Here is a 24,761-nt window from a genome sequence, read left to right as displayed (position 1 = left end):
TTTATATCGCAGGGAGTTTCCCACTTTCACCACCCTGAGTGTGACGAGGCTACAGTGCCAACTATAAAACAATTACTGAGTGCTGTGAAGGTGCTAAGAGGAGGATACAGCTACATAACCCTATGTTTAAGCCTTAGATTTTTTGCGTGTTCTTTTCCCCAAAAATTTTGCACTCCGGTCTAAAAGTTACACGTGCACTGAGACTGGATGAAAAAATGTTTTTGTGATTGTTCCAGTTGCTGAAGAAGTTTCACAGGGTCGGGGTCGATCCTGAGCAAAACAAAGAAAACAAACGTCATTCCCCACTTTTGGGTATTTCAAATTCAGCAAGTTCCCAGACAACTTCAATCAGAAACATGTGTTTGTTTTAAAAAAACTCACACACTGTTTAACAGAAAATATATAGGAGCAGTTCAATAGGACCACTGTATGTGGTCAGCTCACCTGTACAGCACATATAATAGGATGAAAAGGTTGCCACAGGGTGGCTTAATTAACCAGTTAGTCAAGCTTCATTAGATAGGTGCTGCTTGCTTACAGTCCAGGATGGGAGAGAGGGGAAATCTCCCAAATGCCCCTGTAATGTCGCCTTGTAATCATGTGACACACAACACAGAGATCACAGAATCTCACAGTGCAGAAGAGGCCCTTCAGCCCATCGAGTCCTCACTGACACAGGAGAAACACCTGACCTCTCACCTAAACCCGTTTATCATCACCCAGCTCACAGCCTTGAATGTTATGATGTGCCAGGTACTCATTCAGGTCCTTTTTAAAGAATGTGAGAGGACCCACCTCTACCACCCTCCCAGACTGTCACTACCCTCAGGATTAAAAATTATTTCCTCATATCCCCCTTAAACCCCCTGCCCTTCACCTTTAATCTATGTCCCCTCATGACTGACCCTTCAACTCAGAGAAACAGCTGCTCCTTATCCACTCTGTCCATGCCTCTCAAACTTCTACCCCAGAATCAGGTCACCCTTCAATCATCTCTGCTCCAACAAAAACAAGCCAAGTCTATCTGACCTCTCTTCATAACTTAAATGCTCCATCCCAGGCAACATCCTGGTAAATCTCCTCTACTCCTCCAGCATAATCACATCCTTCCCATAATGTAGCGACCAGAACTGCATACAGTACTCTGCCTGTGGCCTCAGCAAAGTTCCATCCAAAACCAACTTGACTTCTCTGATTTTACGATCTATGTCTTGATTGATAAAAGCAAGTGTCTCATATGCCTTTTTCACCATCCTTCCACCTTAGAGATCTATGGACAAACACACCAAGGCCCCTTTGTTCCTCAGAACTTCCTAGTGTCCTACCATTCACTGAATACTTATTCGAGAAATTGCTCCTTCCAATCTGTATTACCTCATACTTTCCAGGGTTAATTTCCATCTGCTACTTATCTGCCCATTTGACCATTCTGTCTGTACCTTCCTGTAACCCAAGACACACTGCCTCACTGTTAACCACCCGGCCAATCTTTGATACATTGGTTTAAAATACATAACAGGAACCGTTTCACTGCGCCTCCTAAAGCCACCAAAGCAATGAATGAGCTACAGGAAAGGTTTGTTGCGGGAAGGCTGTGCAACATGAACAGGGATTTACCACTTTGATGGGTTTTGAGTCCTGTATTCAGCTGAATAGACTGCACTGTGTGTGGGAAATGGAGATCACATTTCATTATTATGGCTCGCTTTGCATTTAAAGTTCCATATTCTGCATTTGTCTGATCGCAGAGTGTTACATGACTGACTGACATGGCCAAGATCAGGCAGGTCTAGGATCAGCGTTTTGGATCATGTTGAAAATAATGGTCGCAGAAATAAGGGACTTCAGTTATATCGAGGACCTGGGCTTGTTTTCCCCCAGACAGGAAAAGTTAAGAGGGGATTAAGAAAATTCACTGTTTCGAAACAGCAAATAAAGAGAAACTGTTAGGGGCGGCACAGTGAATAGCACAGCTACCTCACAGCGCCAGGGACCTGGGTTCAATTCTGGCCTTGGGTAACTATCTGTGTGGAGTTTGCACATTCTCCCCGTCTCTGCACGGGTTTGCTCCAGTTTCCTCCCACATTCGAAATATGTGCAGGTTAGATAAATTGAACATATTAAATTGCCCCTTAGTGTCCAAAGATATGTAGGTTAGGGAGATTAGTAGAATAAATGCATGGAGTTATGGGGATAGGGTCAGGGTAAGATGCTCTGCAGGAGAGTTGATGCAGACCAAATGGGCCGAATGGCCTCCTTCTGCAGTGTGGGGTTCTATGATTCTACGTTTCCAGTGTGTGACAACACTGATTCTGGTAGTACTAAGTATGGAATTTCTTTAAAATGTTTGTGGGATCTTCAACTATTTTTAAGAAAGTTTTTATGTTCTTATTAAGCTTAGAGGAGTCAGCATTCAACCCCTCGAACCTGCTCTGCCATTCAATATCATCATGACTGATCTAATCTTGGCCTCAACTCCGTTTTCCTGACCGCTCACTATAACTCTTCACCCCATTACTAATTAAAAATCTATCTCCACTTCAAATTTATTGAATGTCCCAGCATCCACACACTCTGGGCCAGTGAATTTCCACAGACTCAGCTCTTTGAGAGAAGTAATTTCTCCTCACCTCTGTTTTAAATTTGCCCACTCCTTATCTTAAAATAATGATTTCTTGTTTTTGATTGTCCCACAGGAGAAAGCATCCACTCTATTTTGTCAATAATTTTAATTATTCTTTACACACCTCATTCTTCTAGATTCTAGAATATAGGCCTAAACTGCTCAATTTCTCTTCACAAAACAAAACCTCATCTCTTGGATCAATCTAGCAAACCTCTGCTGAACTGCCTCTAATACCACCTCATGCCTCCTTAAATAAGGGGACCAAAACGCACAATACTCCAAGTGTAGTCTCATCAATGCCTTGTATAACTGAGCAACACCTTTAGGTGGTTAGCTAGTTAGGTGCATTGACCCGAACAGGCGCTGGAATGTGACGACTAGGGGAATTTCACAGTAACTTCACCTGCAGTGTTAATGTGAGCCTTAGTTGTGATTAATAAACAAATCTTAAACTTTAGAGTTTGCATCAATTGTAATTTTCTTGAAAAGTATGAAATGACCTGACGACCCTTGACCTGGGAGCAGTTCTAACTGGAAGAAAGTTAAAAAAGCTGTATGGCAGAAAAAAGAGAGCTGCAGATAGAAAAGGGAGAGGAAATGGAGGGTGATGGAAACCAACTCTCAGGTGCAGATACAAAGAAAAATCAGATAAAGCAAAAAGGAACAGAGAATTTTTGTGAGAAGAAAATCACTCTCAGGAGACAGGGCTTCCATTATGTAACTGTGAACATTTGTAGTGCCACATGTCTGCAGGGAGTGACACGGGGTGTCTGTGCACAGTGTACCATTGTTGTACCATTGTTGTACTGACTTGAAGAGTCATTTGCTAATTGATATTTAATTAACATGAATCAGCATTCATGTAAAAGTTACAAGGAGTGAAATCTTACTGATAATTCCTCCATATGGGGACTGTTTGGTAACCAGGTTATTTTGGTTTACTGTTCCCCCACGGATTCATAACAAGTAGCAGGAGGGTTGGTAACTGGAAAACACGGATACAAGGTGATTGTCAAAAGAACCAGGAGCAGTGAGGAAACTTTTCTCTTGCACGCTGAGTTTTGATCTGGAATGCAGTACCTAAAACTGCGGTGGAAGCAGATTCAATAGTCATATTTAAAAGAAAATTGGATAAATACTTGAAGAAAAAAGATTTACAGGGCTTTAGGGAAAGAGATTAGTTGGTTCTACCAAAAGTCCAGTAGAGACTGATTCAAGCTGTCATTCCCAGCATACAGACAGACTGTAACATAAAAGTACATTACAAAGATTTAAGACATTATTTACCAGGTGGGAGACTGCCATATATCACTGCACATTCCAGTCCGCGAGCTTCAATTTGACGACTGAGTGAATAGATATCAGTTTTACTGAAGCACACAATACAGTCACCAGGACGCAGATTATCCAGAGATTCCAGGGCCGAGTCCAGAATAGTCATGGGGGTTAGCCGTTTGTAACTTTCAACCTGTTCAACAGATAACATTAGTTAGCTGGAAAAACTCTGCCTTTTAGAGAAGTTATACTGCAAATGATTATACAGTATAGATAGAAACAACTGAACACCAGGAGAATAAAAATCCAAACCCTCGCCTCAATCAGGAAAGATGCACTTTGTTGTGAAGCTGCTCACAGTATTGTCCATGTGTTATTCTAAGCTGCATTACATTTCAGCTATAACATATTAGAACAATACCACAGAGGAGGAATTCCTGGAGTGTATATTGGGTTGTTTTCTGGACCAATATGTTGAGTAATCAACTAGACAGCAAGCCATCCCACACTGGGTGTTGTGTAATGAGAAAGGAATAATTGGCAATCTAGTTGCACGAGATCCCTTGGGCATAAGCGATCATAACATGATAGAATTCTTCATCAAGATGGAGAGTGGGGTAGCTGTCTTGGCCTGAATTTATATAAAGGAACAGGATGGTATGAGGCACGAGTTAGCAATGATGGATTGAGAAACGCTATTTACAGGGATGATGGTGGATAGGTAATGGCAAACATTCAAGGAACGCATTGGTGAACTGCAACAATTGTTCATTCCTGTCTGGCACAAAAGTAAAACTGGAAAGGTGGCCAAACCATGGCTTACAAGGGAAATTAGAGATTGTATTAGATTCAAGGGAGAGGCATTGGCCAGAAAAAATAGCAGGCCTTAGGATTGGGAGCAGTTTAGAATTCAACAAAGGAGGAACAAGGGACTGACTAACAAGGGGAAAATAGAGCATGAGAGTAAGCTTGTGGAGACCATAACTGACTGAAAAGGTTTCTAAAAGTATATGAGGAGAAAAAGATTGGTGAAGACAAATGTAGGTCTCTTACAGTCAGAAACAGGGGAATTTGGAATGGGGAACAAAGAAATGGCAAAACCAACTGAATATATACTTTGGTTCTGTCTTCGCAAAAGAGCATAGAAATAACATATCAAAAATGTTGGGAATACAGGGTTTGGTGAAAGGGAGTAACTGAAGGAGATCAGTATTAGTAAAGAAATGGTGTTGGGGAACTGATGGGATTGAAGCCTGATAAATTGCCCATGGCCTGATAATCTACATCCCAGAGTATTTAAGGAAGTGGCCTGAGTAATACTGGCTGCATTGACAGCCATCTTTCAAGTTTCTATAGACTCTGGGACAGTTCCTACAGATCAGAAAGTAGATAACATACCCCCACTATTTAAAAAGGGAGGTAGAAAGAAAACATAAGCCTGACATCAGTAGTGCAGAAAATTCTAGAATCCATTCTCTCAAAGATTTTAGGGCAGAACAACTGGGAACCAGTGGTATGATCAGGCAGAGTCAGCACAGGGTTTATGAAAAGGAAATCATGCTTGACAAATCTAAGGGTTGGCATGGTGGCAGAGTGGTCAGCACTGCTGCTTCACAACGCCAGGGACCTGGGTTCAATTCTGGCCTCAGGTGACTATCTGTGTTGCATGTTCTTCCCATGTCTGCATGGGTTTCCTCCCGGTTCTCCAGTTTCTTCCCACAGTCCAAAGATCTGTGGGTTAGCTGGATTGGCCATGCTAAGTTGCCCCTGACTGTCAGGGAGATTAGCTGGGTAAATATGTGGGATTAGGAGCCTGGGTGAGATTGTTGTCAGTGCAGGCTCAATGGGCCAAATGGCCTCCTTCTGCACTGTAGGGGTTCTATGCTTCGAATGCAATTCTTTGAGGATGTAACTAATAGGAATTGAGGGTGAGGCAGTGAACATTGTTTATTTGGACTTTCAGAAGGCCTTCAACAAAGTCCCGCGGAAGAGATTAATGTATAAAATTAAAGCACATGGGATTGGGATGGATAGAAAACTGGTTGGCAAACAGGAAATAAAAAGCAGGAATAAATGGGTCTTTTTCCAAATGGCAGGCAACTATTCAGGTACCTCACGGGTCAGTGCTGCAACCCCAGCTATTCACAATAAATATTAATGATTTAGATGAAGGAATTAAATGTATTATCTCCAAATTTGCAGGTGACATAAAGCTGGGTGGGAGGATGACCTGTAAGGGGTTTTGTGGTCGGTGCAGACTCAATGGGCTGAATGGCCTCTTTCTGTACTGTGGGGTTTCTATGATTCTATTGAAACTCCTCATTGAATAAGCTGATGGCAGCAACTGTGCCTGCTAGTTGTGCTACCAAATGGTGGACTTTTCTTTGCCCAGCCTTTTTAAAACAAGCCCATCTTCTCCCTATGGTCCTTACTCCTCCTTGCCCCATAATTTGGCCACACACCTCAACTTCCTCTCCTGTGTCATACATCAGCTCCATCACCAGGTTAACAGCGGCAGCTTCTCCACAGATATGGATTTCTTCTGCACAAAGACCTGCAGTGAAATTATAATCACATTAAAACAATACATCAAACATTCCCAGTACAGGCACAGGACAGGTTTAGATACAGAGTAAAGCTCCCTCTACACTGTCCCCTATCAAACACTCCCAGGACAGGTACAGCACGGGGTTAGATACAGAGTAAAGCTCCCTCTACACTGTCCCCCATCAAACACTCCCAGGACAGATACAGCACGGGGTTAGATACAGAGTAAAGCTCCCTCTACACTGTCCCCCATCAAACATTCCCAGGACAGGTACAACACAGGGTTAGATACAGAGTAAAGCTCCCTCTACACTGTCCCCCATCAAACACTCCCAGGACAGGGACAGCACGGGGTTAGATACAGAGTAAAGCTCCCTCTACACTGTCCCCCCATCAAACACTCCCAGGACAGGTACAGCACGGGGTTAGATACAGAGTAAAGCTCCCTCTACACTGTCCCCATCAAACACTCCCAGGACAGGTACAGCACGGGGTTAGATACAGAGTAAAGCTCCCTCTACACTGTCCCCATCAAACACTCCCAGGACAGGGGCAGCACGGGGTTAGATACAGAGTAAAGCTCCCTCTACACTGTCCCCATCAAACACTCCCAGGACAGGTACAGCACGGGGTTAGATACAGAGTAAAGCTCCCTCTACACTGTCCCCATCAAACACTCCCAGGACAGGTACAGCACAGGGTTAGATACAGAGTAAAGCTCCCTCTACACTGTCCCCATCAAACACTCCCAGGACAGGGGCAGCACGGGGTTAGATAGAGTAAAGTTCCCTATACGCTGTCACTGAAAATTCCCAGGACAGGTAGAAAGACCAGGACAATTAAAAGTGGCTTTTTCCACTGAGGTTAGGGGAGAAAAAAACTAAAGGACATGGGTTAAGGGTGAAGGCTGAAAAGTTTAAAGGGAATACTGGGCAGGGGGCTTCACACAGAGAGTGGTGGAAGTGTGGAATGAGCTGCCAGATGAAGTGGTGAATGAGGACTCACTTTTATCATTTAAGAAAAATTGAACAGGCACATGGATGAGGGGGAAGTGGCAGGATATGGTCCAGGTGCAGGTCAGTGGGACTAAGCAGAAAAATGGTTTGGCACAGACAAGAATGGCCAAAAGGCCCCCTCCTGTGCTGTAATGTTCTACGCAAGAACAAAAAGGGGGCATAAAAAAGGACTTGCGAACAAGATTAGGGAGAATCCTAAGATATTCTATAAGAGGCTAACCAGGGAAAGAATAGGGCCCAACAAGGACGTAATCTGTGTGAAAACAGAGGATATTGGAAGGGTGTTAAATGAATACTTCACTTTAATCTTCCCTCAGGAAAAGGAGAACATAGGTACAGAATTCAGGAAAAGGGTCTGTGAGGAACTTGCAAAGATTAACATATGAAATGAAAAGATATCGGAGACTCCCCTCGCCTGAATGAACTGCATCCCAGGCTGCTGTAGGAGGCGAGACAGGAAATTGCAGGGGCTCTGACACAAATTTTTAATTCCTCTCTGGCCACAGGGGAAGTCACATTAAGAAGTCTCACAACACCAGGTTAAAGTCCAATAGATTTATTTGGTAGCATAAGCCACTAGCTTTCAGAGTGCTGCTCCCTACAGGAGAAATGCCAGAGGACTGGAGGACAGTTTTTGGGGTTCCACTTTTCAAAAAGGGAGGTAGAGATGAACTAGGAAATTACAGACCAGTGAATCTCATGTCAGTGGTATGGAAACTATTGGAAAAAACTCTGAAGAAGAGAATTAATCTCCACTTGCAAAAGCATGGGTTAGTTAGGGATAATGTGGAGATGCCGGTGTTGGACTGGGGTAAACACAGTAAGAAGTCTCACAACACCAGGTTAAAATCCAACAGGTTTATTTGATAGTAAACGCCACTAGCTTTCGGGGTTTGCCCCTTTGTCAAGTGAACCCACTCGTCAGTTTGCCCCTTCGTCACCACTCACCTGGTGTTGTGACACTTCTTACTTAGTCAGGGATAGTCAGCATGACTTTGTCAGGGGGAAGTCATGCCTAATAAATTTGATCATACTTTCAAAAAATTCAATCAAGTGTGTGGAAGAAGGAAGTTCAGTTGATGTAGTTTATAAGAATTTCAGCAAACCTTTTGACAAGGTCCCACATGGGAGACTGATTGAAAAGGTTAAAGCACATGGAATTCAGGGAAACTTGGCAAGGTGGGTCAGAAACCGGCTAAATAATAGGACACAAAGGTTAGTGGTAGAGAGTTGCTCAAGTGACTAGAGGTCGGTGTCTAGTGATTTTTCCCACTATACCGGTGATAGATGTTGGACTGATGGGGTGCTATCTGGTACAGGGTGTTGGTGCTCCAGTGAATGAGGCAGGTTCCATCTGGAGTAGGCCACAATCATTATTACCTCGGGCCCATATCGAGTGGTTCATCCAGTCTTCCCTTTTCAAAGGATTGACAGACCACATCACCTTACCCTCTTTAAAATCTAAAGAGGAGTTTGTGTACCACAAGGATCAGTACTGGGACCCTTATTGTTTGTTACATACATAAACAACATAGATGGAAATGTTGAAGTAGGGAAAGGGTTAATCGATTTTGTACCTAGAATATGTCACAAACATAACCTTTTCATCATGATTGATCTCTTTTAGCTTATACTGCTCCTGGCATTAATATAAGTTACATGTTCATGTGTTACATGCTTTAACCCTCATTTGTATAAAGACAGATAGTTTAATGTGGCTGTTATTTTGTAGACTTTGCAAATCTTACCTATTTGTGTTAGGTGGACATTGTTACACAGATGGTTGTTCACGATACCGGCTATTGACAGTTGCTGATGACAGATCGCGATACCGGTTTTTAATAGGAAGAGTCCTGCTGGGACAGCCGCGATCGCACAAGTAATTTCAAAGACAGGGGTGCCGGTACTGCTGCAGAAAGGTTTTGAATCGTGACCGTGAGTCATGACCGCAGCTGCCAGCTGGACTGTGAATCGTGATTAAATCTGGGGCTGTATCATGACCAAGGAAGGAAGACCCGGAGTTCTGGCCAGAATGGGAAACTTGGAATCATGATTGACACTAAAACTCAGAATGTATAAATACCCATTTGTGTTTGTGTTCTATGAGAAGTCTGTGGTCCTACTTCTCCCAAAATTCTGGAATAAACCCCAGAGTTTTGAAATAAAAACTAGTGTATTTTGACTCACCAACAGTCTGAGGTTTTATTTTACTTACAACATTTGGTGCTGAAACTCGGGCTTAGGTTGAATGGCCACAATCTGAGTACTGGAATAGATCACCGAACATAAAAGGGTGAATCAAACTACAGTGAGGAATGATCTATGAAGAGAGTCTGTGATAAGAGCCTATGGGAGTGTGATGTTCAGACTTGAGTACGAAAGAGACTGTCAGTGATCACCGGAGTTGAAAGAAAAGCTGGTTTAAGTTTAATAGTGCTGTTAGACCAACAATGAAAATGGTTGGAAAAGGGAAAAAAAACAGAACTAAGAAAATTGGAGTTCTCTTAGCTCACCAATTGGCTGGATTAATTGAACAAGTCTCAGTCTTGAATAGGAAATGGGCTGACGGCAAAGCAAAAATCAAAATGTTGGAATCACGCATTAGAGAACTAGAAAAGAGGAAACAAATTTTTGAGAAGCATCTGAACTTGGGGAGTGACTCTTTAGAGTTTATGAAGAGTGTTCGGGAATGCCTGAACCTGCCCGAACAATACAGCTTTTTTACAAGTGTTTAAAGATGGGCTGTCACCAGTTCACCAAAAAATCCTTAAAATGGGCATTCTTAGTATGCAGAACTATGTTGAATTAGTAGAATGGGCATCTGGAATTAAAGATGGGCCAGATGAGAGACCCTAAGGAAAAATCTTAGGTTTTGTATTTCAGTGTGTTTGTGGGATCTGTTTGTTGAATGTAGGTGGTTGTCGTTGTATTAGATTGAGAGCAGGAGTTGTGTGTTCTTGTGAAGTATTTATTGCGGGCAATAAATGCAATGCTTTACACTTTGGTTTAACTTCAAAGGGGCTGAGGAAGTGTTAAAACTGTTAAATTTTAAGTATAAGATTTCTTGAATTTACTTCTGTTTTTGAGTTTAATTACAGTTTGGAAGAAAGAAGGATGAAGGTGACTGTCTTAATCTGTTTTCTTTGTTTCTTTCAATGTTTTATTTTCATCCCAGCTTAAAATGTTGGATTTGAATAAAGGATAATGTGGGATGAATGTTGGAAGCTTCCATGTGTGTCTGTGTGTGTTAATGAAGTTGTTGGGATGTTTTTGTTGTTTTTAATGTTTTAATGTTCTTTCCCTTATAGTGATTTTACAACAGTAAGTTTGATACAGAGTTTAAGTAAAACTCAAAGTAAACCGAACTTTCAAACTCAAGGTAATACATTGAAGTTTGAGATAACCAGTTTGAATTTTGAATAATCCTGGGTTCAATTTTTGTTAGGGAAGCATTTAAACCTTGGAAGGAACAATGTGCTCTTTCCTTTGTCTTGAAGTCATCTGAGAATGAATTAATTCATTTGGCTCCTAGCCGAAAGTACTTCTGTGTTTTGTTGTAAGTAGATGGTTCATGAATGACAAGCAAGATTGTTTATCATGACCTAGTGATAATTGAGACTTGAAGAGTTTGGTTCATTCAGATTTTCTTATTGTTAACTTTCAAATTAAAGTGATTGAGTGCGCTTAAGTGTTACAGTTTCTGACATTTAAATTGATAGAATAAATTGAGCGCACAAAATGACCAAATTATAAATGGAAATTGCCTGAACTTATAAGAGGTAAATAAGTTTAATTTGACAAATAAAAGGGTAATGGAAATAAAGTCTGTATGGGTTTTGTGTTTCAAAGAGGGATGATTGAAACTTGTTCTCAGTTTACGATGTAATCATTTGAATGTGAGATAATGTTACAAAGTAATATCTGTTTGTTTTGTGACTTTCCTGTACTGAGTAAATGTTATCTGTGGTCATTCTCATGTTCACATGTAAAGTTTGTATGTAAATGCTAATATGTTGGGAGTTAATTTTTCTGAAAAGCTAAGGGCTCTGGACAGTGTCAATGACTTTACAACAGATGACTGGATTTTTCTTTGTATTTAGTTATTTGGGGTTATAAGAGTTAAAATGCTTAAAGGGGGACAAATAAACCATTTGTGCAAATTATGTTATTCATAAATAAATTGGTAAAGTAGACAGAATGATGGAAGAGTTTCTTCTATAATTTGTTAAACTGATGGAAACATTTGAATTACTTTTAGCTTGTACTTTGAATACATTGTGTTGATTGGGTCATAAAAGAACATAGTGTGTGTATGCCAGAAGGAGACAGATTTTGAGCTGCGACTGTAGAAGTTTAAATCAGAAATGGTAACTGTGACAAAACAGGTGGTTATTGTGCAAATTTGGATAATTTTAAATAACGAATACTTTGGAGAGTTAAACCTACCTCTTCAGCACTTTTGGGTGCATGACCCTCCAAAATCCAAATTTATATGTTATTTCCTTTTGCATTTGTATTAATGATTTATTATTGTCCTGTGCATAATTCTGAATGTAAAATGGGGTTTTAGAATATGTGATTATTTATATTTATAGTGTATTGTTGTCTGTAACTTCTGGAATATCAATGTTATGGGGATGTATTATTACTGTACATGCCAATGTCTGGGCCTTGCTTGACTGTTGAGTGACTGGGGGATTCCTGACAGACACAGGTCCTGAGTTTGTGATCCATCATGCTTCGCATGTGACCTCTGTGCCTCCAGTGTCTACAGACATGGCCAATACCCAGAGATCAGTGTGGCAGCACCTGACTGGACTCTTATCGATCGGGGGATCAAGTCCTGATTGATTGGCAATGACCAAAAGGAGTGTGAAACCTAACCAAGAATGAGTTACAGTGATGGTGACCATCGCCAGCGATGATCAGCAGTTGGAGAGCCACCACACCTGAGAAGGAAGGAAAACCAAAGCCAGAGTCCCAGGCCAGACCAAAGAACTATAATACGCAGAGGACAACCGAGACCGGTGCACAGATAAAGACCAGTGTTTGCTTGGGTATTTGCCGGTCCCGCAAGGTTAAGTCAAGATCATGTATTGGACTTGAACTTTGGTATTTTCCTGGAAGATAACTTATTATTGGTTGAGTGGGTGTTTATTGATTGTACGGGCACAAAGAATGCCAAGTTGTCTTTTGTTTTTTAACTGAGGGTGGGCCCAAATGCTGGTAACATCTGGCTTTGGATTGGTCATGGGCCCATGCTTGGGCCTGGCCCAGAACAAAAGGGGGGAGTGAAGTAGGGAAAGGGTTAATCGATTTTGTACCTAGAATATGTCACAAACATAACCTTTTCATCATGATTGATCTCCTTTAGTTTATACTGCTCCTGGCATTAATATAAGTTATTTGTTCATGTATTACATGCTTTAACTCTCATTTTTATAAAGGCAGTTTAATGTGGCTGTTATTTTGTAGACTTTGCAAATCTTACCTATTTGTGTTAGTTGGACATGGTTACACAGACGGTAGTTCACAATACCAGCTTTTAACAGTTGCTGATGACAGATCACGATACCGGTTTTTAACAGGAAGAGTCCTGCTGGGACAGCCACGATCGCACAAGTAACTTCAAAGACAGGGGTGCCGGTACTGCTGCAGAAAGGTTTTGAATCGTGACCGTGTGTCATGACTGCAGCTGCCAGCTGGACTGTGAATCGTGATTAAATCTGGGGCTGTATCATGACCAAGGAAGGAAGAGACAGAGTTCTGGCCGGAATGGGAAACTTGGAATCGTGATTGACACTAAGACTCAGAATGTATAAATGCCCACTTGTGTTTGTGTTCTATGAGTAGTCTGTGGTCCTACTTCTCCCAGAATTCTGGAATAAACCCCAGAGTTTTGAAATAAAATCCAGTGTATTTTGACTCACTAACAGTCTGAGATATTATTTTACCTACAACAATGTGGAGTTTGCAGGTGACACCAAAATTGGTAGGGTGGTTAATAGTGAAGGAGGAGAAAGTCATAGGTTACAGGAATGATATAGATGGGCAGAAACAGATGGTGTTTAACCCTGATATGTGCGAGGTGATGCACTTTGGAAGAAGTAACAAGACGTTGGAGTATTTCATGAATGGCAGGACATTGGGAAGCTCAGAAGAAGAGGGAATTATTCACAGATCCCTGAAGCCAGCAGAGCAGGTGAATAGGATAGTTAAGAAGGCATTGGGACACTTACTTTAACAGCTGTGGCTTGGGGTACAAGAGCAAGGAGATAATGCTCCTTCTGGGTTGTACAGAACATTGGTTAGGCCACCGGCGGAATACTGTGCACAGTTCTGATCACCTCACTATAGGAAGGGTGTGATATCACTAAAGGGGGTTCAAAGGAGATTCACTGGGATGTTGCCTGGGATGGAGCATTTGAGCTACAAGGAGAGACTAGATAGACATGGATCATTTTTTCTCGAGCAGAGAAGGCTGAGGGGGGGACGTTATTGAGTGTATAAGATTATGAGGGGTGTGGACAGGGTGAGTAGGAAGCAGATGTTTCCCTTCCTTCAGAGGTCAATCACTACAGGATATAGTTTTAGGATGAGGGTTAGTAGGTTCACAGGACATCAGAGAATTTTTTTCACTCAGTGACAGGATTCTGTAATGTGCTGCCTAGGATGGTTGTGGAGACCGGAAATATTACAACATCCAAAAGGTATTTGGATGAGCACTTAACATAAGAACATAAGAAATAGGAGCAGGAGTAGGCCATCTAGCCCTTCGAGCCTGCCCCGCCATTCAATAAGATCATGGCTGATCTGTCGTGGCTCAGTTCCACATTCCCGCCCTCTCCCCATAACCCTTAATCCCCTCTCTTATCAAAAACCCATCAACCCGCATCTTAAAAATATTTAGCGAGGCAGCCTCCACCACTTCAACGGGCAGAGAATTCCAGAGATTCACCACCCTTTGAGTGAAGAAGTTCCTCCTCAACTCCGTTCTAAACCGCCCCCCCTTTATCTTGAGGCTGTGCCCCCTAGTCCTACTATCCCCTAGTCCTACTATGGGGTTCAAATGCTTCAGTCGGAGTAGAGAAGGAGGTAGAAGGGAGGGTGGGGTAGCATTATTCGTCAAGGATTGTATCACGGTGTCAGAGAGGAAGTTTGATGAGGATTTGTCTGTTGAGGTAGTATGGGCTGAGGTTAGGAATAGGAGAGGAGAGGTCACCCTGTTGGGAGTCTTTTATAGACCTCCTAAAAGTTCTAGAGAGGTTGAGGAAAGGATTGCAGAGACGATCCTGGATAGGAGTGAAAGTAATAGGGTAATTGTTATGGGGGACTTTAACTTTACTAATATTGAATGGAATAGCTATAGCTGTAACTCCTTAGAGGGGTCAGTTTTTGTACAAAGCGTGCAGGAGGGTTTCTTGACTCAGTATGTTGACAGGCCAACTAGAGGTGAGGCTATATTGGATTTGGTGCTGGGAAATGAGCCAGACCAGGTGCTAGACTTGGAAGTTGGGGTGCATTTTGGTGATACAAAGAACAAAGAACAACCCAGCACGGGAAACAGGCCCTTCGGCCCAACGAGCCCGCGCCGCCGCATCGCCCTACACCTATTCTACCCTGCATGTCTACGAATGGGACCCTACTCAGTCAGATTCAGGGAAGAAATAGTGTCAATTTGGTGGAAACCAATTAGCCTAAGAGCACATCTTTGGGGTGTGGGAGGAAACCGGAGCGCCCGGAGGAAACCCACGCAACCACAGGGAGAATGCGCAAACTCCCACAGACACAGGCCCAAATCCATGTATCTGCACAGCTAGCAGTGCTAGTCACTGAGCTGTTGTGGAGCCCGTCTATCGGTCCAGGATCAAGCACACACACCAACATGAAGTACTAGGCCACTCCTGGACTTCCAAGAGCAGCCCACGCACAACCCGCCGTGTGCATGCCCCTCGCTTGACACGAGGTGGACCTCCACCTGTGGAATAAAGACATAGTGACCACAATTCGGTTACGTTCACCTTAGTGATGGAAAGGGATAGGCAGGAACCTCGGGTCAGTAGTTTTAGCTGGGGGAAGGGTAATTATGAGGCTATTAGGAGAGAATTAGGAAGCATAGGTTGGACTAGGAGACTACAGGGTCTCGGAACGTCCGAAATGTGGAGTTTTTTCAAGGAGCAGCTACTGCGAGTCCTTGATATGTATGTCCCTGTCAGGCAAGGAGGTATTGGTCGAGCTAGGGAACCGTGGTGCACTAGGAAAGTTGATTCGCTGGTTAAAAAGAAAAAGGAGGCTTGTGTCCGGATGAGACTTGAGGGCTCAGATAGTGCACTAGAGAGCTTTAGATTGGCTAGGAGGGAGTTAAAGAGAGAGTTAAGAAGGGCTAAAAGAGGACATGAGAGAAGACTTTGGCTGATAGGATTAAGGAGAATCCGAAGGCGTTCTATAGATATGTTAAGAACAAAAGGTTGGTTAGGGCAAGATTAGGGCCAGTTAGAGACAGCAGTGGGAATTTATGTGTGGAACCGGAAGAGATTGGAGAGGCATTGAACCAATATTTCTCTTCGGTGTTCACGCAGGGGGACATAAATGTAGCTGTGGAGAACACTGGGTTACAGGGTTGTAAACTGGACAGTATTGCAGTTGACAAGGAGGATGTGCTAATTATTCTTGAGGGTTTGAAAATAGATAAGTCCCCTGGGCCGGATGGGATTTACCCTAGGATTCTCTGGGAGGCAAGGGAGGAGATTGCAGAGCCTCTGGCTCTGATCTTCATGTCGTCGTTGGTCACCGGTATAGTGCCAGAAGATTGGAGGTTAGCGAATGTTGTCCCATTGTTTAAGAAGGGGAACAGAGACTTCCCCGGGAATTATAGACCGGTGAGTCTTACTTCTGTTGTGGGTAAGGTTTTAGAAAAAATTATTAGGGATAGGATTTATAGTTATTTGGAGAGTAATGAAATGATTAGAGATAGTCAGCATGGTTTTGTGGAGGGTAGGTCGTGCCTTACTTGAAACATCATAACATATGGTTCATGTGCTGGAAAATGGGATTAGTGCGACTTCAGTGGCAGTTACTGTCAGTGCAGATTCGATGGAATAAAGGGCCCTTTCAGCACTGTACAGCACAAGGTTAGATACAGAGTCAAGCTCCATCTACACTGTCCCCATCAAACACTCCCAGGACAGGTACAGCACGGGGTTAGATACAGAGTAAAGCTCCCTCTACACTGTCCCCCCATCAAACACTCCCAGGACAGGTACAGCACGGGGTTAGATACAGAGTAAAGCTCCATCTACACTGTCCCCATCAAACACTCCCAGGACAGGTACAGCACGGGGTTAGATATAGAATAGAGCTCCCTCTACACTGTCCCCATCAAACACTCCCAGGACAGGTACAGCACGGGGTCAGATACAGAGTAAAGCTCCCTCTACACTGTCCCATCAAACACTCCCAGGACAGGTACAGCACGGGGTTAGATACAGAGTAAAGCTCCCTCTACACTGTCCCCCCATCAAACACTCCCAGGACAGGTACAGCACAGGGTTAGATACAGAGTAAAGCTCCCTCTACACTGTCCCGATCAAACATTCCCAGGACAGGTACAGCGCGGGGTTAGGCACAGTTTAAATCTCCTCTAATTTGTCTCAAATACTCCTAGGATTCAGATCCTGGTTACAAATAGTAACATCTGATTGACTATATCAGCTAGGCCTGTGAAATGTAATTCAGATTATTAAAGTAACTCAATTCAGAGGAGTACAAAATGTATATCTACCCAGTAGTGCTCTGGTCCAGGCCCAGCCTCTGGAAGGATCTCTGATCATCTGGATTTCATCAATTACAGCAATTTCATCTGCAAAATATTGCATACAATGTGAATTCCCAAAGCATGAACTCATCAAGATAACCCACTCCCTGATACCCACCCTCAGAACCCCCCTACCCCCGACATCCATCCACCCTCAGAGACCCCATTTCCCCTGACATCCACCCACCCTCCGAGCCCATCCTCCCTGACCCTTCACTCACCCTCAGAATGCACCTATCCCGACACCCACCCTCACTGAGCCACACCCAGTCCGCTCTGTGACTCAGACGTTCCATCTCAGGCTGTTGTGGAGATGTGTTTGAGTTCTGAGCATCCATTGCTCCCACCATACACTGTCTGATCATTGGGAATGGCAGCAGTGTAGACAGTCATATGAGCAGTATAATCACTGTAAGTTGAAGAATGTGTGGCTATTATCTGGACACAGAGTCCCAGCTGATTGGTTACTGACTTTCCACAATTCAATCATTACAGACACTGGGATCTCATGACCCAGTTCCCAATGGATCTCAGTGGATTCCAGCTCCCAGCAGATCACTTTCTAAGACCCAGCAGTCTCACAGACTATGGGATGAGTGCTGCTTTGTGTGATGTGCAGACTCAAAAGGGCAGCTTGTGACAGTTACTTTGATTTCCTGGGCTTCCAAATTCTGAAGCTATAAGCACAAAATTATTACAGTGCAGGAGGCCATTTGACCCATTGTGTCTAAACCAGCTCTGCAAACAAGCAATCATGACTTCGTGCCAGTCCCCAGCCTTTTCCCTGTACCTCTGCACATTGTTTCTAATCAAATCCTCCTGAATGCCTCCACCAGACTTCCAGACTGAGAGTTTTTTCTCACATCACATTTGTTTCACTTTAAATCTGTGTCCTCTTGTTCTTAATCATAAGAACATAAGAAATAGGAGCAGGAGTAGGCCATCTAGCCCTTCGAGCCTGCCCTGCCATTCAATAAGATCATGGCTGATCTGAAGTGGCTCAGTTCCACTTTCCCGCTTTCCTCCCATAACCCTTAATCCCCTTGCCTACCAAAAACCTATCCACCCGCGTCTTAAATATATTTAGCGAGGTAGCCATTTTACAGCAAGAACAGTTTCTCCCTATCTACTCTGTCTAGATCTCTCATGATTTTGTTCATCTCTATCATATCTCCTCTTAGCCTGCTTCATTCCAAGGAGAAGTCCCAATCTCTTCAATCTATCCTCATAATTGAGGTCGGAATTAGTTATGCCAGTAATTGGAATGATGTAAATTCATCAATAATAAACTCAAATTGTTTGCAGTGAATTGCTCCAATTTATTTAAAAACGCTTCGTCTCCCCCCAGTTAAAATATCCAGGGGTCAAAATCAGCCATTTAGTGAACAAGTATTTACAAGTTCCACGTTTCAGAGGAGAAAATTTGTCTGTAAAATTGTCCCCAGCTCACAGCAGTAACTCAAACTTAGTCAAAGCCCTGGGAAAGAGGCGATACAATTTAAATTTATTTATTAACATCACAAGTAGGCTTACATTAACACTGCAATTAAGTTACTGTGACAATCCCCTAGTCGCCACATTCCGGCGCCTGTTCAGGTACACTGAGGGAGAATTTAGCATGGTCAATGCACCTAATCAGCACCTCTTTCGGACTATGGGAGGAAACCAGAGCATCCAGAGGAAGCCCATATGGACACAGGAAGAATGTGCAGATTCCGCACAGACAGCGATCCAAGCCAGGAAATGAACCTGGGTCCTGGTGCTGTGAGGCAGCAGTGCTAACCGCTGTGCTACGATACTGAGGTATGCGCCTGTACTTCCAAGATGCAGTGTGGAAAATCTCCAAGCATAGAGCAGAAAGACACTCTCAGACACTGGAACTGGTCTCTTCCTCAGGGAGGGAAAGAAACAACAAAAGAGAAAGAAGAGGGAGAAGGAGGGGAGGTGGCAGAAGAGGCTAGGCGGGAAATGGGGGACAGGTGTGGGCAGGAAGAGGGAGGGCTGGGAAGGTGGTTCAAGAAGTGGGTGACTAGCTCGAGCGCACAGGAGCACAGTGGTTAACTCTGCTGCTCACAGGGATCCAGATTCAATTCAGGCTGTGAGGGCGGAGTCTGCATGTTCTCCCCCTGTCTGAGGCTTGTAGGTTTGGTGGATTGGTCATGCTAAATTGTCCCATAGTGGGGTTGAGGGGATGAATATGGGCAAAATGTTCTTATGGTGAGTCGATCAATAAGGAGAACCTCCTTCTGCACCGCAGGGATTCAATGGCTCTATGGGAAAGGCGGGGGGGTGGTTTTAGGATACAGGCAGGGTAGAGAAAGGGTGGTCCACAAAGTGGGTAGCTAGCCTGGGAAGTGAAGCAGGAGGACAGGAAGTTGTCTGGAAGAGGTGTGGTGGGAAGGGGCAGTGAAGGAAAGAACATTTCTGAGAATTGAAGTACGAGGAGAATTAATTTGCTTGTGAAATTCATGTCAGAAAGAGAAACGAATGCTAAAATAAAGAGCAAGAAATAGGTACTGAGAGAGAGAGGGGGAGGAAGTAACATCTGAATGTTTGGAAATGCCATCTTAACTGTTAATCAAATAACAACCTTATAAAATGTGAAAAGTGTGCTATAACTGCTCAGAGTAAGTTGCAGTGAAAGCTGGTTACCAATTCATCCACAGATTTCTTTCCATTGACCCCATTCACATCCTTGAAAACGCTACCAGAGTACTCTAGAATTACATGGGCCACCCAGTCTGATCCCATCCATCACTCCCCATAACCTTTAATATCTCACCCAGTCTAATTCTATCCACCTCACTCCCCATTACATTGAAATGTTTACTTTGTCACTCACTCCACCGAAGGTGCCTTGTGACTTGCTGAATATCTCCTGCATTTTTATTTCAGATTTTCAGCAGCCATAGCTTTTATTTCAGTCCTGGGAATGTTCTACTTTGTAGCCAAGCAGGAGTTCTGTCCTGTCCTGACTAATATAATCCCTCAACATACAACACCAAAACAGATTATGTGGTCACTGTCACACTGCTGTTGATGGGATCTTGCTCTGCACAGATTGGCTGTATTTCCTACTTTCTCACAGTACACATTTTAAAGGTACATCATGAGCTGTAAAGTACTTTGGGACATTATGAGCTATAAAGCACGATACAAACGTAAGCGAGAGAGATCAGGATAGGTTGTGCACGTACATGGTGTTGTTACACTGCACATTTCGATGGTACAAGCAACATGAGTTGACTGTCTCCCCTCTGGATCAACAATGGTTCGTTCTTCCCCAGTCACCAAGTCACATGGCACTCCCTTCAAATAAACAAAGTACATGTTGTTCGATTATCATTTGCTGCAGTTCCAAAAACTGAGCCATTCTACTCTTCACACGAACATTAGCTACTGAAATGGCAAGGGAAAAATGATCACATTTTGCAAGTTTACTTTGAAACTTGTCTAAAAAGTTGTCAGCTTTGACAAAGGGTCATCTGGACTCGAAACGTCAGTTCTTTTCTCTCCTCACAAATGCTGCCAGACCTGCTGAGATTTTCCAGCATTTTCTCTTTTGGTTTGAAACTTATCTATTCAGATCACATCTAATTTCTCCAGAGTCTGCTACCTTCCAAACCTTTGCCCATGACTGCTAAGAAATGCTGGTTCATACTTCAAGGGTATTGTCTTGTCCAAGTGGCCACTGGTTCACACCACCTAACTTAAACTGGGCATCAGTTCATCTACATGTCAGTCCTGCCCTGGACGACATTCATTTTAACAAATACTGGAAATGTTAATTTCAGGACAAAGAACAAACATAAATCTAACTGTGAGAGCACCAGTGTTTGTGGACTCCTTGACCTAATGACTAATGCTGCCTTCAAATTACTGAGAGGTGTGGGATGTAGCAAGTAGAGCAATCATCTGTCCTTGCCAGCAATATAAATTACATTTGTATCTGTCCCCATTTTAAATACAATATATTTTTATGGAATATTTTCATTTGGTTTATAGTTAAATAGCAGAGAGATAGAGTTGATTGCAGCAGGAGTTTAACTGTGAGATAGGTCCCCACATTATAGGAAGGATGTGGAGGCTTTGGAGAGGGTGCAGAGGAGGTTTACCAGGATGTTGCCTGGTATGGAGGGGAGGTCCTATGAGGAGAGACTGAGGGATTTGAGGTTGTTTTCGTTAGAAAGAAGGCGGCTAAGAGGGGATCTTATTGAAACATATAAGATGATTAGAGGTTTAGATAGGGTGTACATTGATAGCCTTTTTCCTCGGATGGAGAAAGCTAGCACGAGGGGGCATAGCTTTAAATTAAGAGGTGGTAGTTATAGGACGGATGTCAGGGGTAGGTTCTTTACCCAGAAGGTGGAGAGGGATTGGAATGCCCTGCCTGCTGCAGTTGTAAATGCGCCTAGTTTGGGGGCGTTTAAGAGATCCGTGGGTAGGTTTATGGATGGAAAGGGTTTGGTTTAGGTTAGAGGGTCATTGCTTTTTAACTGGTCGGCGCAACATCGTGGGCCGAAGGGTCTGTTCTGCGCTGTAATGTTCTATGTTCTATAGAGGATGCACTACAGCACGACAAGTACACTTAGCGCATCACACTTATATTGGTATTTTCCAATTTAAGTTTGGACATAGGAAGTGAGCATGGGAAAAGATACACTCTCCAGTAAGAGGTCACAAGATAACAATCAGGAAAAAGATTCCTGTCCCTAGGTAAAGCAGGGACTGCATTAGCAGTTGATGGTGATTAAGGTTAAAAGTTTAGAATTCCATTTAGAATCTATAAACTCTAACTGTACAGACTGTTAGAAAACAGTTCCTATATAAAATTCTTCAGACATACTGACAGCATCATTGCTCTTTTGGTAGATCTCATGTGCGAGCAGCTTCAAAGGACCACAATAGACTCCCGACTTGGCTGCCAAGAAGCTCTGGATGGCATGGTGTGTTTTCCCACTGTTTGTTGGCCCAGCGTGAAAGACAATTTTTCTCTGAATCGCTCTGGCCTCAGGGTACCTGCAGTAAATATTTGTGCTATTAGTGACACTTAGAGGAAAGTCAGGAATATAGCTGAGAAACAGTGTATGATTAGCCAAAATACTAGCAGACATACACTACAAATGTATCACAATAAATATATACTCTGGTAGTGATAATAACAGTCAACACAAGAACATAAGAAATAGGAGCAGGAGTTGGCCATCTGGCCCTTCGAGCCTGCCCCGCCATTCAATAAGATCATGGCTGATCTGTCGTGGCTCAGTTCCACATTCCCGCCCTCTCCCCATAACCCTTAATCCCCTCTCTTATCAGAAACCCATCAACCCGCGTCTTAAAAATATTTAGCGAGGTAGCCTCCACCACTTCAACGAGCAGAGAATTCCAGAGATCCACCACCCTTTGAGTGAAGAAGTTCCTCCTCAACTCCGTTCTAAACTGCCCCCCCTTTATCTTGAGGCTGTGCCCCCTAGTCCTACTGTCCTTTCTGAGCGGGAAGAGTCTTTCCACCTCTATCCTATCCATCCCATTCATCATCTTATACGTCTCAATGAGATCTCCCCTCATTCTTCTAAACTCTAAAGAGTACAAGCCTAGTTTATTCAGCCTCTCCTCATAGCTCAACCCCCTCAACTCAGGCATCAGCCTAGTAAACCTCCTCTGCACTCCCTCCAAGGCCAAAATATCCTTGCGTAAGTACGGCGACCAAAACTGCACACAGTACTCCAGCTGCGGCCTCACCAATGCCCTATACAGCCGCAGCAAGACCTCCCTACTTTTATATTCAATCCCCCTCGCTATGAAGGCCAGCATCCCATTCGCCTTCCTGACCACCTGCTGCACCTGCAAGCTGGGTTTTTGCGACTCATGCACAAGGACCCCGAGGTCCCTCTGCACCGTCGCCTGCTGCAGTTTTTCTCCACGTAAGTAATAATCCTTCCTACCATTATTCCTACCAAAGTGGACCACCTCGCACTTGCCAACATTAAATTCCATTTGCCAGTTCCTGGCCCATTCGCCCAGCCTATCTAGATCCTTCTGCAGACTCTCCACACCCTCTGCACAATTTGCCGTTCCTCCAATCTTGGTGTCATCAGCAAATTTTGACACCATACACTCGGTTCCCTCCTCCAGATCATCTATATAAATGGTAAATAGCTGAGGCCCCAGCACCGACCCCTGAGGCACTCCACTAGTCATCAACCGCCAATCCAAATAGCACCCATTGACCCCCACTCTCTGCCTTCTATTTGACAACCAGTCCTCTATCCACACCAACACCCTACTCCCATGTCCCCTGACCTTCTGCAATAACCTCTTGTGAGGTACCTTGTCAAACGCCTTCTGAAAATCAAGAAAGACCACATCCACCGGCTCTCCTCTATCCGCCGCCCTAGACATATCCTCATAGAACTCCAGTAAATTCGTCAGACACGACTTCCCCTTAACGAAACCGTGCTGCGTCTGCTCTATCAAGCAATTCCCCTCAAGATGCCTCGCTATTTCCTCCTTGATGACGGATTCTAACATTTTTTTTTGATTAAGCTGAAAAGTAGACATTGGGAGGAAGGGAGAAAGGGTAAACGGGCACCGTAGTGAGGTGACTAGGGGAATTTCACAGTAACTTCATTGCAGTGATAATGTAAGCCTTATTTCTGACTAATAAATAAACTTTAACTTTTAACGATCAGTCCCTGGGTATGTTTTATTTTATCAAGCTGTTAAGGAGAAGCCATTGAGTTCAGTATTATGGAAGTGAGGAACAATTGGAAACTGTGATGTGCTGAGATGTTGGGAAGTCTCTGATCTGTCGTCATGCAGTTCTGATAATGAGTGCACACCCCAAAGGTGCGTGTCCTGTAATCAGTGGGAATGAGGAGATTGTATCAGGAGCCAGGAAAGGGAGAAATTGGATTTACATAGCAACTTCTATAGCCTCAAAATGATCTAAAGAGTTTTACAGCCAATGAAATACCTTCAAAATTATAGGAAACATGACAGCTGTTTTGTGCACAGCAAGAGGCCACAAGTAGAAACATGACATGGATCATTATCTATTTTGTGATATTGGTTGAAGAATAAATATTGACTCAGGCACTGAAGATAAAACTCCCTACTTTTCTTTGAAGATGTTAAGGGATCTTTTGCATCCACCTTAGAGTGCAGGGTTAGGGGTTAGCGCCAGCGACCCGGATTCGATTCTCGGCTTGGGTCACTGTCTGTGTGGAGTTTGTACGTCCTTCCCATGTCTGCATGGATTTCCTCTGGGTACTCTGGTTTCCTCCCAAGTCCAAAGATGCGCAGGTTACATTGACTGACCACACTAAATTGACTGTAGTGTCAGGGGGGTTAGCAGGGCAAATATGAGGGGTTACAGGTATGTGACCTGAGTGGGATTGTGGTTGGTGCGGATGAGATGGGCCAAATGGCCTCCTTCTGCACTCTAGGGAATCTATGATTCTATGCAGATGGAAGGCCACAA

At 43.5% G+C, this 24,761-nt stretch overlaps 1 protein-coding gene across 4 annotated transcripts in view; it reads right to left on the bottom strand.

Moving 5' to 3' along the window:
• supv3l1 (SUV3-like helicase) overlaps positions 1-24,761 on the bottom strand; it is a 62,742-nt gene that overhangs the window by 26,548 nt on the left and 11,433 nt on the right. For all 4 annotated transcript variants that reach the window (XM_080205373.1, XM_080205376.1, XM_080205375.1 and 1 more), the window contains 5 exons: positions 22,129-22,297; positions 20,476-20,587; positions 17,246-17,323; positions 6,364-6,455; positions 3,914-4,094 (listed from right to left, as the gene is read on the bottom strand). In XM_080205373.1, the coding sequence (XP_080061499.1) occupies positions 3,914-4,094; positions 6,364-6,455; positions 17,246-17,323; positions 20,476-20,587; positions 22,129-22,297 (632 nt within the window). The remainder of the gene's footprint in view (positions 1-3,913; positions 4,095-6,363; positions 6,456-17,245; positions 17,324-20,475; positions 20,588-22,128; positions 22,298-24,761) is intronic.

This window comes from Carcharhinus amblyrhynchos, chromosome 17, assembly GCF_965287045.1.
Source record: "Carcharhinus amblyrhynchos chromosome 17, sCarAmb.v2.hapA, whole genome shotgun sequence".
In the NCBI taxonomy this organism is placed as follows: Eukaryota; Metazoa; Chordata; class Chondrichthyes; order Carcharhiniformes; family Carcharhinidae; genus Carcharhinus; species Carcharhinus amblyrhynchos.
Note: the sequence above shows the minus strand (reverse complement) of the source record. Positions and strands in the feature narration are given on the sequence as shown.